At 39.0% G+C, this 14,286-nt stretch overlaps 1 protein-coding gene across 9 annotated transcripts in view; it reads right to left on the reverse strand.

Moving 5' to 3' along the window:
* Positions 1–14,286, reverse strand: part of MPDZ (multiple PDZ domain crumbs cell polarity complex component) — a 162,106-nt gene that overhangs the window by 50,541 nt on the left and 97,279 nt on the right. For all 9 annotated transcript variants that reach the window (XM_042912484.1, XM_042912491.1, XM_042912488.1 and 6 more), the window contains 3 exons: positions 10,030–10,228; positions 4,112–4,216; positions 271–363 (listed from right to left, as the gene is read on the reverse strand). In XM_042912484.1, the coding sequence (XP_042768418.1) occupies positions 271–363; positions 4,112–4,216; positions 10,030–10,228 (397 nt within the window). The remainder of the gene's footprint in view (positions 1–270; positions 364–4,111; positions 4,217–10,029; positions 10,229–14,286) is intronic.

The following is a 14,286-nucleotide window of genomic DNA, read 5'->3' on the forward strand; positions in this document are numbered from 1 at the left end:
AAAATATTATGCATTCTATCTACCTGTGCATAATTTTCTCTAGTCAACCACATTTTACCCCTACTACGTTGCCAAACCTTTGTATACATGTTAGTTTCAACCCCGTGGAGTAACACGTTATCTTCTCCACTGCACACATGAAGAAACGGACGGTAAGGGATATTAAAACACCTTGCTTGATGTCACAGCAGCAAGTTGTAATCCAGTACTTGAAACCACACCTCCCTATCTTTAAACACTGAGTAGGCAGAAGACAGAAATAGTCCTTACCGTCTGGGCTGATTCCAATTACTGTATGCTGCATTTTGAAGCTCACTTTCTTCTCCCTCTCCTTCTTCTCGCTCTGGTAGTTCTGGAATGTCTCTGTTAAAAATTTACATAGTGAGTACTCCAAAATCCTAGTAAAACTATGCAAGTTTGTCTTATATATACCGTATTATTTATTTGGCTAAAAATGCAGAGCTACCTTATATTTTTACATACTTGGCCAATTTTACATTAAGGGGAAAAGAAAAACCTAATGAAACAAAATGAAAACCTTATATTAGAATCAATCTACCACAACTTAGTCTGGAGATATAAGATGAACACTAAGATTCTTAGCTAGTCTGTTTCTTTCCCAAGGAAATATGGGAAAGGAACAAGAAAGGGATAAATGCAAGAACTTTAAAGAAAAACATTCAACAAGTATTTCTCTTTTTTAAAATTTTTTTCATGTTTATTTATTTTTGGGGGGGGGGGAGTGGGGGAGGGGCAGAGAGAGAGGGAGACACAGAATCTGAAGCAAGCTCTAGGCTCCCGTCTGTCAGCACAGAGCCTGATGCGGGGCTCAAACCCACAGACTGTGAGATCATGACCTGAGCTGAAGTCGGACGCTTAACTGACTGAGTCACCCAGGCGCCCCTCAACAAATATTTCTTAAACTAAACATGTAAGAGATAGAAGCACCATGTGGGTTATAAACTTGTATGGCCCTGATTGATTCCGTTCTTGAAAGAACTTATCCACAAGTAAGACAGAAAATTAGCATCTCTGCCTCCTAAGGACAGACCAAAGCTTTCCCTTCAAGGAAGACAGAAGATGCTTTAGGTCCAGCTTCAGCCCACCCAGAGGGGTCATGCATAAAGTACTCCTCACAGAAAGCAGTGTACAATGTACCTGTATTCAAGGCCACTTTTCAATTTCTTTAGGAATTCAGATTTTGCCAAATGCCAGGCACGTAAAAAAAAAAATGTGTTCAGTCTGTTAACTAATTTTAAATTAAACTGTAAATAAAACCATATCGATACATACTTTGTTTTTCAAAAGGTATACTCTGCATCAATACATTGTAAGAGCAAGAGAGAATGATTAAATCGATTATAGTGTGTCCTTACACTGTTAGTAAAAATCGGATTTCTAAAGACATACGTGAACACATTCTTTTGAAAGCAGAGAAGGCTGTAAAAATTCTAATTTAATAAATGTTTCCAGTTGACTTTTATAGAAGCTGAATAATCTAAAGAAAGTGTATGCTCAAATTATGTCTATTCTCCAGTGATATGAATACTCAACTCTGTCAAATTGTATAACCTTTAGACTCTGAGATCAGAAGTCATGTAACCCAAACCCAATAATCCATCTGTGTTTGAATGTGTTTCACAACATCTTTGGAAAGCAACTGTCCAGGCTCTCCTTGAATGTCTCATTCTTCCTTTGACCTAAATGTTAGATTTTTGGTTTCATGTGAAGAGGAATTCTGCCTATCTGTCCTACCCATTGTCGTATGTTTGAATTCCCTTCCTGTGCAAATTGAGGTAACAAGGTTCTGAATGAGGCTGGGACCCAGGAGCCTAAGCGTGACAGTGGGACAAGACTGATGGGAATGGCTCCAAAAAGGGGATTTAAGAAGGATGTTGAGGAGCAGACTGAGGACTAGAGAGACTGAGGGAAACCGTACTCCTGAAGATACAGGGTACACAGGTGAAAACTAGACTAACCCTCAGGAAATACAGCTGGAGGGAAGATGGCAGAGAAGCCGGTATGGAACACAGACAATAATGAGAACTTAAAATGAGTTCCTGAAATATTCAGTGACAGCCATGGGGATGAGAGAAGTTCTTACCCATCAAGCCCAAGCTCAGGGAGCTACACAGACACCCTCTCAAATACACTAACCTCATGTTCCTACCTTTTTAGCTATAAGACTAATATCCCGAATCCTCTGATACAAAAACTCCATTTTCTTCAAATGATTCTATAATCCTAGAATCCTTTAATCAACCCAGATAAGCTCCTATAAATGTGCTGTTCATTCATTCCTTATCCATCTTAGAATGTGGTTTACAGGAATCAAGTGCCGTGTGCTCCAGAGAACAGAAGGGACCAGTTCTCTTCTCCTGAACTCATTTGGCTCAGAATGAATTAGACTTCTTTGCACCTGTGTTTGGCCACTACCAATGACATTTCTATCAAGTATAACAACTCTTTGTACATCTGCATTCAGATTTGAGAAACTGGCACAAGGTCACACAGTAAAGTAACAGAGGTAAGGTATGAACTGAGGCCATCTTATTATAAAACCTGAGCTCTAACCTCCATGCTATACTGTCCCATACTTTTATACTGGGCTTGTGCAATTCTCTCTTTGAGTACAAAGGTTAAGAACATAGGGCCTGACTGTTTATATTCTAATCTTGGCTCTGCCAATTAGTAGCTACGGAACTTGGACAAATTACTTATCCTCTCTGGTGCAGATTCCTTTTCTACAAAATGCAGGCTGTTTTGTTTTGAGGGCCCTTGTACTAACAGCAAATATACTTTCTCTGCAATGAAGCAGGTAGTCACAGCACTGGACAATCCAGGTCAATGTGCTGGGAGGGAGCACACAGTGCTGAAAGTGGCTGTTTCTCTAATGACTTTTGAGAGCTTGTAAGGCCTCAGAACTTAATAGGAATATGATGTTACCTTGGCATAGTCTTTAAACTATTTGAAATAATATTTTAGGGGGATACTGGAATTATTGCTTTACCATTTTGACAGGAAGCTATAATCAATTAATGCCATTAACCATGAGACAAATTCTAGAGAGGGGTATGGCTGAACTGTGCACAGGGTGGAGTGAATACTCCTTTTCCCATAAAATTCATGAGGCCCCAAGGCCTATGACATTCCGCCTCCTTATTAGCTCATAAAATACCTTTCCCTTCCCTAATGCTTTCTGTATTACTCCAGTCATGAGCACTTCGCAGAGGAAACCGTGATGCTGTATCAAGATACCTGCACAGTCACTGGACACCTGGGTGTTCCGGGATGTTCTGACATCCTCTATGGAATGGCAGAACTCTTGTGAGAACACTCCAGAATGTTTGCAGAGCCATCACTTCTCTGCCATGCTTAAAGGGAAATCTGGCACTCAGTTGTTAATGCAACTGAAAAAAAACAGGCCTGGGGTTGAGAGTGTAAAATGGTTCATTCTTCATGGAAAAGCAATTTGACAACATTTCTCTTCCTGTGTTGAACTCAGTCAGCAGCAGCAGCAAAATTTACTTTCTGACATTCTTAGGGGAGATAAGAAAACCTTTCTCTGTGTTAAAGGTTCTTAATAAATTATGTGTCAAAAGCCTTCAAAAAGCCATACACTGTTGCCTAACATGCATATATACAAAGATGTTCAGTTCACAACACTCCAAAAGAGTAAGAAATAATCATTAAAAATGTTTCTGAATTGGTATGTATGTTAATAAAAAACTAAGTATAATTTCTGAATGTGTTTGAAAACATTTATGAAAGAGGAAAAACCATGATACAATACCATACAATCTGTAGGCTCCAGGGAATCAATGAAATAATACTGAAATCTGGGGTAAATTCCCAAAACCCAGTCTGTTAAAAGTACCATACTGAGTGGTGCAACTAAAGAGGATTTTAATTTCTTGATTTGAACTGTCATGTATTTTCCACACTATATGATAATTTCTCAAGTAATGGGGGCTGAGTATTTTTAAAATCTTAGAAGAGAGAAAAGGAATCCATTCTTTTTCATTGTTAGTCCTCCCTGACTCTGGCTCCTAAAGTCTTTCTAGCTTTCTGTATCAGTCACTCATTGCAGCCAACTTACAGCTTCACTCACCTGCCAGTATATGAAGAAAATATATCCAGTGCCATTATTCCTCCAGATTGTTGCCCCAAATTTATTTTGAACTCTTCCAAATGTTCTGCAGGCACATAAGTAATTCTGAAACAGAACACAATCCAGGGGGAAAAAAAGGAAGCAAAGTTTTTTGCCTAACAGGCAAAGTTTCTGAAATATAGAAATAAAATTATATTGTCCCTTCATCCCTATTTTTTCATTTTTTCATTTAACAGCTTATTCAGCAGAGAATCCAAACTTGGAAAAGATAAAGCATCCTATAAGCAAAAATAACAGGTTAAGGTTTACATTTTTTTTTTTAGAGAGAGAAAGAGAGAGAGAGAGACAGAGGAAGAGAGAGAGCATCTCATGTAGGTTCCACACTCAGTGGGGCTCGATCTCAGGATATGAGACCATAACCTGAGCCTGAGCCGAAATCAAGAGTTGAACGATTAACTGACTGAGCTACCCAGCTGCACCTAAAGTTTCTTTTTTTTTTTTTTTTTTACTTTAAATGTCAAGCGACAATTAAACTTTAAAATGCTGATAAACTATATGCTTACTAATAATTATGTGAGGGAGGAAAGCAGCGTTATTTTCATTTCTGAATGAGAAGAGTAACAGCAATTTTTAGAAAGATCTACTAATCCTTAGAAACATAACAAACAGCAATAACACTGATTTCATCCAAAGATTTCTGGGTTCCTTAGCAGACAAAAATCAGGCATGCTCTACTAAAACACTACTTACCCCAAATTATTTTATATTCATCCATAATATATAATTAATTTTAGGCACTTATAAGCATTATAATAATTATATGTTAGCTCTATTAAGTTATGAACCCGAAAGTCTGAAGTTAAACTATCACAAGTTTATGGGAAGATTCTCTTCCTAATTTGGAGCAACTCCCTAATAAGCTATTTTGGTTTTAGAGAAAAGCCTGATATTTGCCCTTGAATGGTCACTTACTAATTCAACAAATACTGGCTGAATGCCTACAATATGGAGGGCATGAAGCAAGATGCTGACTACAGCTATAATGTTTAGAAACTGATATTTAGAAGTTCAAGTTTACTGCTGCCCTATAAGGCTACAGAACTGATTGATACAAGGCTACAGAACTGATTGTTCAAGGAGGTGGTCCCGAGATCTTCAAATTAAGGAACAGTTAGGTAAGAGAAACACTCAATTTGAAGTTGGTTCAGCACCTTGTGCAACTAAAAGAAGAAGTATGTATCAAAATTGCACAATATAAAAATCATGAAGACTATTAAGCCAGCTATCCATAACTTACCCATGAAGACAATAAGTACATAAAACCTTAGCAATGGAGGACAAGGATAAAAGGACTGTCTTTTATGCCATAATAAAATAAGAATTATACCACTGGCATAATTTACTGAGTGAGGAGGATATGTAATTCCAGACATATTGGTTATCCCATAAAAAGCATTCACTCTTGTGAGGTCACTTAAATTTGGAGTCAGAAGACACAGCTCTGTTGCTCATCAAGAGTGTAATGGGAGGGTAAATCACCACGACCAAATCCCTATATCCTCAATCACGAAAAGGACGTCACTTTTTATGAGGCTGTTGTAACCCGAGAAGCATAAAACAAATGCAACGCAGTGCTGTACCAGGGCATCAGCTAGCCTGGTCGCACCTGATCGCTCTGGCCGACTCCGTGGACCCTTGGGAGTCTCCTCATAACACTTTTACCGCAAGGATCAAAAAATAAAGCAGCACAGTTGAGAGGGTTCAGGAGTACACTGGGAGACAGAGTCACATTCTAATTCTGGCTCTAGCTAATTTATTCATCTATAAAAACACCTTCTCCATGGTGTTAAAAATATATGGAATAATAAACTTGAATTTATCCCTTCAAAAATAATGAGTAAAAAATGTGTAACACATTATGTCAGGAAGACTGACTCTATTTTACACGAAGACAAGTAAAGATAAACCTAAAACTAAAAAGCCCATTCAAGAAAACTGGCATTATTTCTGAAGACTCAGTAAAGGTAAAACATATAAATAAAAGTCAGGTAAAACATATAAATAAAAACATAAAAATAAAAGATAAAACACATAAAAAGACTTGTATAAATAAATAAAAGTCAGGAGTTGAGGGGGGAGCTGGAACACAATAGCAAAAATAATAATAATCAGTTCAAAGTATTGATTTTTTTTTCAATGTTTCGAGAAGGAAAAAAGGTTTCTACCCCTAACAATGCTGAAAATGAATTTTCCTCCGTGTTCGTCCCAAATTGTTTTTTTCTTTTACCAAGGCTAGGGGACAGGGAGTTTCACAAATATTTTTCTGATACGTTAGATGGCAGTGAGAAATGGAAAAGAAGGCAGTTTTCATAAGTAGTTAGCCCACAGACAGCGAGGACACCAGAACAAGAGGCCCACAATGCAACAGCACATGCAAAGCAATTCTAACACACGCCTGGTCATACAGCACACAAAACCTCCAAGTCGCCAGAGCACCAAAAATAAACACACCGCAACAGCTTATTTGACAGCTGTATTAAAAATTCTTAAATGTAAACCAATCTTTGGTTACAAATGGGGTGGAAGAAAAAAGAATAGCATTAGGAACGCCGAAATGTGATACGGCTATTAATCCCGAGACCGCGTCTGCACATGCAGACATTCCCTGACAAAGAGCCTGGTAGCTTAGTAGTTGGAAAATGTGATTTTCAAATGAGTTCACAATCAGCAGTGCAATGTGAAAATGTAACAATCTCATAGTTCTTTTGGGATTTATGTTCTGAAATAAATGGGGGGGGGTGCAAAATGTATACACTGAATCTATTATCTGGATGTATCCCTGCACTGGGAAGTTATAAAAGCATGAAATGGTTTTCACAGACAAGTTGTAACACACAGCCATAATGAGCTTTTGAATCACCGATACTCACACATAAAAGGGGGCTCGATCATCAGCAGGTGCTGTAGAAAATCTAGAATGTGAAGCATACGCCGCGGCATCTTTTTACAATGGTGTTAACAAATGTCAATGTCTTGTGCTGAATGTGAGATGCATACATATGTAGTTAAAAGTGGGTGCTCCTGGTTGTTTTTTTTTCCCCTTTCCACCTCCCTCCCCATCTACACCTCCCCCAGAAAAGCATCTGCTCTTCACTGGTGTCTATAGCAGTGATTATTAACAAGCATGGAAAAATATAACTGCAATCAATCTTTTATTCCTTGATCAGGAATTCATCCCACACTTTGGGTTAAGGCAGGTGAATTCTGATTCAGCTTGGTAATTATCTGGCAGATGTTAGAAGCAGCTGCTGCTAAGCACAAAACCCTGGCTATTATTATAGGAATATAAGAGCTCCTGGCAAGGTGGAGTGAGAAGTGAAACAGTGCATTCTGGTGAGGCTTCACATCTGGTTTTCCATAGAAAATAATGAAACCTGGAACTTAAACTGGCTGTTCTTGAACTCTTGAAACTCAAATTATCTACCCAGGCACGCATGAACGCACACACACCAAGTTCCCAGCTATCTATCGTAAACAGCAAAAAAGAAATTCGGTACATTATCTTCAATAAGCAATGATTTTCCTAAAACCCGCCAGTTATGTAACTGAACCATTTAGAGCCTCTTATTTTCTAAGTCCCCCCAATACGCTCCCTCCACTCCTATCCCACATCAAGCTAGGCTCATAACCAGAAATAAAGAGGAAGAGACGTGGATGGAGCCTACATCCAGCAATGACTGCAAAGCTTAACTGGCCAGGGGCAACGTTATGGTTCCATTCAGAGTAATGGAAGGACTAGACTTTCTTTTTGGGAGGATTATTCACAGAGCTTTTAAGGTAATTCTAAACCTTTGCTTCATAAAAGCAAGTGATAAGAAGGGGACGGGGCCAAAACACTTCGCGCAAAACGCACGGAACACGCTGCTCAGCCCTGGTCAATCTAAATGGCTATTTGTGTTGATCATTTAACACGCTTTTTCTGAAAAAGGATTATGTGATTCTAATTTCGTTCTACCATTTACCCAGTGAGTCAAATCAAACCCATCTGAATCACAGCCTTACCAGGACACTTGAGAAGAAATCAGTGTGTTTCGCGTGTTTCTGCCTGTGTACATCCCCACACACCTGACCATGTGAGAAAGAAATGGATTGACTGGTCTTCAGAGGAGGGGAAGATGCAGGACTTTTCTTATTCTTTACGATATGTTCTGACTCCTGGGATCCTAAAGCAGTAATTCATGAGGTTCTCTCTTTAGATATCCTCAAGGCCCTCATGAAGCTGCTGTCAGCATGAATGGGTCCATTCTGGTGCTGAATCAGAAGGTGGGAGAACAAACAAAGCAAAGGACAGTAGCAACAGAAATGAGGAAAAGAGAAAAAATGACTTTGGGAGCTTGAAAAAGTACCCTGAGACTTTTCTAGAGTGGCCTAGATGCCTAACTTAGGCCAAAACAGTGTCAAAATCGTCTTATTTTTCGGCCACTTTGTAAGTTTTGTGGGACATTCAAACTGAGGGGGAAGACTAGACACAGGCACCGTTTCCGGGCCTCAGTGCCAAAAACTGGGCAGGGGACTCGCATTGGTGGCTAGAGCATAAGACATGCGTATCACACAATAAATCAAATGATCAGTTACCAGGCCATGTGTGTTTTATACTCCATCTAAACCATGTAAGCTAAAAGCCTTGCAAAAAAGGGTCTCCATGTGGGTCTGTATCATTCATCTTTGAAGCTAGATGAATGGGCACTGGTCTATAAGTGGTGAAGAAAGCTCTTAAAGTTTCTCTTTTTTCTTAGAGGCACTGACATTTTTAACGTATTCTCTTGGACTCACATTATTCAGATAATTAAGGAACTGTCACATGATGAGATGATCCATTCCATTACAAAAGTCAAAAGGGCATGCAAATTTACAAAAGTCCATCACTGAAATTCTGCCTAAAAATAATACTTCTTTTGTGTAAGATAGCAGAATCCACTTCAGACAGTATATATTTTTCTGCTATTTGCTGATGGCAGAATGAAAAACAGATTGTAAATACAGTTTTCTTACCAAAGTTCTAGCAGTATATACTTTGCACAAGAATAATAGAGAATGCAGTCAGTAAAACAACATTAATACAGCAAAGTTTCCCATACTGGTAATCGTTACTTCAATGTAAGCTAAACAATCTTTCCCTGTGCTCTTATTTTACTATTTTATCCCTTATACATTAAATACAAATATTCAATAGTTGATGCGAGAGAAGAAAAGCCAGACTATTACACTGATGAGGTGTGTCAGAGTCATAAACTGATTTTTATGTTCGCTCAAGAAATGTTTTGTGACTTAAAAACCAAGCGACATATACGATGTGCTTTTAGCACAATATGGGATTATGGGATAGTTTTAAGCACTTCCTGACAAAATGGCCTACATGACCTACAATCAGACTATACCAACAGATTGGTGAATTCTCTTGGATCACGAGGTAGTTGACCAAAGGGTGAATTATGGGTCAGCTGACACTGTTCTATATAGTCTTTTCCATGACCGACCACTGAAAAACTAGCTTAGTTCTAGGATTCGCATAGGTCAATTAGGTAGTACACAGTTCCTTATACTGATCCTAAGTGGACATCCTGTTCTATGAGAGATGGCTCATATCACGGAGACCTAAGGTTCTTGCAGAATTATTAGAGTAAAATTAAACACAGCAGGCAATTTTTTTCAAATATTTAAACATTGTATCATCTTAAAGAAACTATATCTACAATCAAGAACTATTCAGGAACAAATTTCTGAGTGATTTATTTTTAATAAATGTGTGATAATTTTAGCATATTAAACAGAAGTACATACTGAAAAAAAAAAAAATTGATCCGTGAATTGAACTTCCTGAATTTCCCAAGCCAAACTGGAGTCCGAATGATACTTACTTAATGTCAGGCCCGATGAGAGAGTGTCTTCTCAACATCGCTCGTGCTTGGGCATTGGTTAAGCTGATAGTAGATTCTTCATTAATGGACAAGATGCAGTCCCCAACGGCAATGCGGCCATCTCGACTAATGGAACCTCCGTGAATGATACTTCGAACGATCATCCCCAAGCCATCTTTATTAGCACTTACTGTCATCCCTATGGTAAAGGGGAAGCACAGATACTTGACCTTCAAATTCATTTCAACTTGAATTTAATATACCCTATGGATTCACAGATAAAAGAATAGGAGTAACTTTTTTATCCAGTAAAACACAATCAAAAGGAAAGAAAAAAAATGTTAACACAAAATTTACTTTTTGAAATGGTTGTGAAATTATATCCAGAAAATGATACTCTATGTTAGACATATCAGAGATGAAATAGGTCTACGTTGTGGAGTGACTACAACTCAGGTTACTGATGTGTTGCCCCTGAAATAGAAAACGCTCCTGAGGAAAATATTTTGACAGAAACAAGTCAATTTTATAGCAGTTCGTTTCTTAGACATATAAGAGAATAAATAACAAGACTACAAAGGGAAAATGAGTTGTGTAAATTAAGAAACTCGTGCTATTATTTATTATTATTATTTCTAGTTCATTTATTCATTCAGTATATATTTACTACATGCGTACTATGTGCCAAGTACTATGCTGATTTCTTGAGATTAAAAAAAAGGATAGCTAACACCAAGAAGCTTTTCTTCAAGTCTTATCCTCAGTGACTGATGTACAGTGGTCTGTTTAACTGAAGTGATGTGGACTTAATCCTAATCTCTTCCCATTTTATCTCTAAGTCTGAAGTGCTATGAGCTCCAGATTTGGGTATTTAATTGCCGTCCCGACATGTTCCCTGGATGGCTAACAGGAGACACAACCTTAGGATATACAAAACTGAACTTCCAAGTTTCCGCTTCCTGTATTTCTTCCCATTTTTGACAATGGCACCATTACCCTACTCTCCATTTCTCAAAGCAGAAATGTTGGAGTTGTTCTCGATTCCTACCCCTCTCTCTCAGCTCTTGTATTTAATCCCTCACCACGTCCTGTCATCGCTGTCTCCAAAATGTATGGCAAATCCATTCACCCTTCTCTGCTTCCAGGCCAACCCCACGCCAAGCTGGCACTTCTTGCCCCACCTTTTGAAAGAGCTTCTCAACTGGTCTTCCCATTGCACTCTTGTCACAGCAGACACAGCGACCGTTCAAACAAGACAAATCACATCACTCCCTTGTTAACTAACAATCCTTCACCAGCGTCCTGTCGTGCAGGACACACCTACAACACACTTAAGTGGCGCAACCCAGAGGGCACTGCTGGCCTGGCCCTCCTGACGCGCGCCCTTCTTCAGCACCACGCCCTGGGCTCCTTCTCCTCCCGCCATGTTGACTGCCTTCAGAAATACACCTAGTCTCTCCCCACTTCAGTGTTGGCCTCACACCTTCTTCCCGAAGCTCCCATACGGCTAATTCCTTCTTGCTCGTCACCACCACTTCCTCCAAAAGGGTTTCTCAACAAACGCCCTCTGGATTTATATTCCCTTCCCACCCTACCCTTTCTCCAAAAATATAAAACTTTTTGAAATTATGTTTAAAACTTCACATAAAATAATGTAAATTCACTTAAAACCAAGTGCTAGAAGTTCCTTCCAAACAAGATCATATAATTAAATAATATAAGGAGAGGTACAACTCTGTAAGGGTAGTTTGCAAAAACCTGCTTTGAGAGAAGTCACAAATTCCTTTTTAGGTTTTGTTTTTAATGTAAAAATAAAGAAATTCTAAATACTAACATTTTTTAAAAAAATTTTGATGTTTGTTTATTTTTGAGAGAGACAGAGTGAGAGCAGGTGAAGGGCAGAGAGAGAGGGAGACAGAGAATCCGAAGCAGGCTCCAGGCTCTCAGCTGTCAGCACAGAGCCTGACACGGGACTTGAACTCATGAACCGCGAGATCATGACCTGAGCCAAAGTTGGAAGCTTAACCGACTGAGCCACCCAGGAGCCCCTATATGTTTATGTTTAATTTTTTTAAACATTTATTTCTTTTGAGAGACAGAGCACAAGTGGGGGAGGAGCAGAGGGACATGGGGAGACAGAATCCGAAGCAGGCTCCAGGCTCTGAGCTGTCAGCACAGAGCCTGATGCAGGGCTTGAACTCATGAACCGTGAGATCATGACCTGAGCCAAAGTTGGAAGCTTAACCGACTGAGCCATCCAGGCGCCCCTAAATATTAACTTTAATAATACCAAACTAGATTTCTGAGAATATCTTTCTGAGAATAATCCTGACTATAATGTTTCCAACTTGATATTTCATACCTGGATATGGGACATCTGAGCTCTAGTTATAGTTTTCTGATAGAAATGAACTATTATCAAATGTATTTAAAATATTGTTAAGACTTACACTGATGATTTCTAAATGTATTGTTGTCAAGGAAACACCCCTGCTTCCCATAAAGTAACAAGTTTGGATGCTGTTTCATCCCTAGTGGGTTTCTTACAAGCAAACGGGGTGGGTCTGGAATGTTTCAATAGGTACTTTAGCTTGTCCTGATGCTGCCAGCCTTCCTCCCATCAAGACCCACCAAATAACTACTATGGTAAAATTAAAATTAAAAGGCAAGAGTATGAAACAAAATTTAGCTCAGTGGTATAGACCAGGACTCTAACCCATCATATTGTTCTCACTGCCACCATGTGCTGGTATAAATAAAGCAAGTCACTGGGTCACCTGGGTGGCTCAGTCGGTTAAGCATCTGACTTTGGCTCAGGTCATGATCTCACGGCTTGTGGGTTTGAGCCCGTGTCGGGCTCTGTGCTGACAGCTTGGAGCCTGGAGCCTGCTTCGGACTCTGTGTCTCCCTCTCTCTCTGCCCCTCCCCCACTCACACTCGGTGTCTCTCTCTTTCTCTCTCTCTCTCTCTCTCTCTTTCTCTCTCTCTCTCTCAAAAATAAACATAAAAGAAATTAAAAAAAAATAAAGCAAGTCACAGACATGGGACAAATCATCATGAGCTACAGTTAATATGACCTCTGAATTCACTTTTAATGGTACATTTAACCCACGATTCCACCAGCTACTAGCTATTAAAGTTTCCCATTCACATTAACTACATAAACCAAGAAGTTGGCACCAATTTGCTCAGCTTATACTTTCCTTTCACTAGGTGATAATTTTGGGGGTTCAAGAAATTCTGTATAATATAATATCCACTAATGAGATTTTTCTTGTAACTTCTAAGATCTCTCAATGTTTTTCCTGCAAGAAATAGAATAGAACAGCCCAAATCACGCACTGTAGAACCAGAGAACTGATTCCAAATCTGAGTTTCACCACTTCTAATCAGTATGGCCTTATGCTGACTTAACATCACACTTGGCCTCATTTTACTCATCTGTAAAATGGGAATAATATCTCCTTTTAGAGTTGTTTAAAGAATTATATGAGAAAAACATGGGGAGTACCTTTCAAAGTGCCTGGCACAAAGTTCCCAAAAAAGTACAAAATAAAAGCAAAAGAAAACTCACAAAAATGTATTCTAAAGGCATCTCTAGCCCAATCCAAAGCTATATTGCTCTCTAAAGGCTAAATGCAAATCTCAGCTTTATGTATTATTTTTTTTAACATTTATTTATTTTTTGAGAGACAGAGAAAGACAGAGCTTAAGTGGGGGAAGGGCAGAGAGAGAGAGACGGAGAGAGAGAGACAGAATCCGAAGCAGGCTCCAGGCTCTGAGCTGACAGCATAGAACCTGACGTGGGGCTCAAACTCACAAACCTGGAGATCATGAGATCATGACCTGAGCTGAAGTCAGACACTTAACTTGACTGAGCCACCCAGGTGCCCCTTAATTCAGCTTTAAAGTAAAGCATATTCTAGTAATCTTGATGTAGCCTTGGGCAACGCAAGCACTAAAGTGTGACGTATGGTACATGAAAACCAGAGACAGACTAAGGTTTGAGTACTGGCTCCACCTTCCAACTGCTGAATACTTTTCAGAGAAATTCCTGAGTCTGCCTATGTTTCTGTTCCTAATCAGTGAAAAGAAGGTAATACCTTTCTTTCCATCTGACCTTTTGACCTTTTCTTTTTACCTTCAAGTTCTAATACAATGTAATTAGCCAATGGACCACAACCTTATCAAAAACCATCAAGATTAGATTTTTTTAAAGATATTATGTGCATGTGTATGTATTAGCATATAACATTT

Source organism: Panthera leo, chromosome D4, assembly GCF_018350215.1.
Source record: "Panthera leo isolate Ple1 chromosome D4, P.leo_Ple1_pat1.1, whole genome shotgun sequence".
Classification (NCBI taxonomy): domain Eukaryota; kingdom Metazoa; phylum Chordata; class Mammalia; order Carnivora; family Felidae; genus Panthera; species Panthera leo.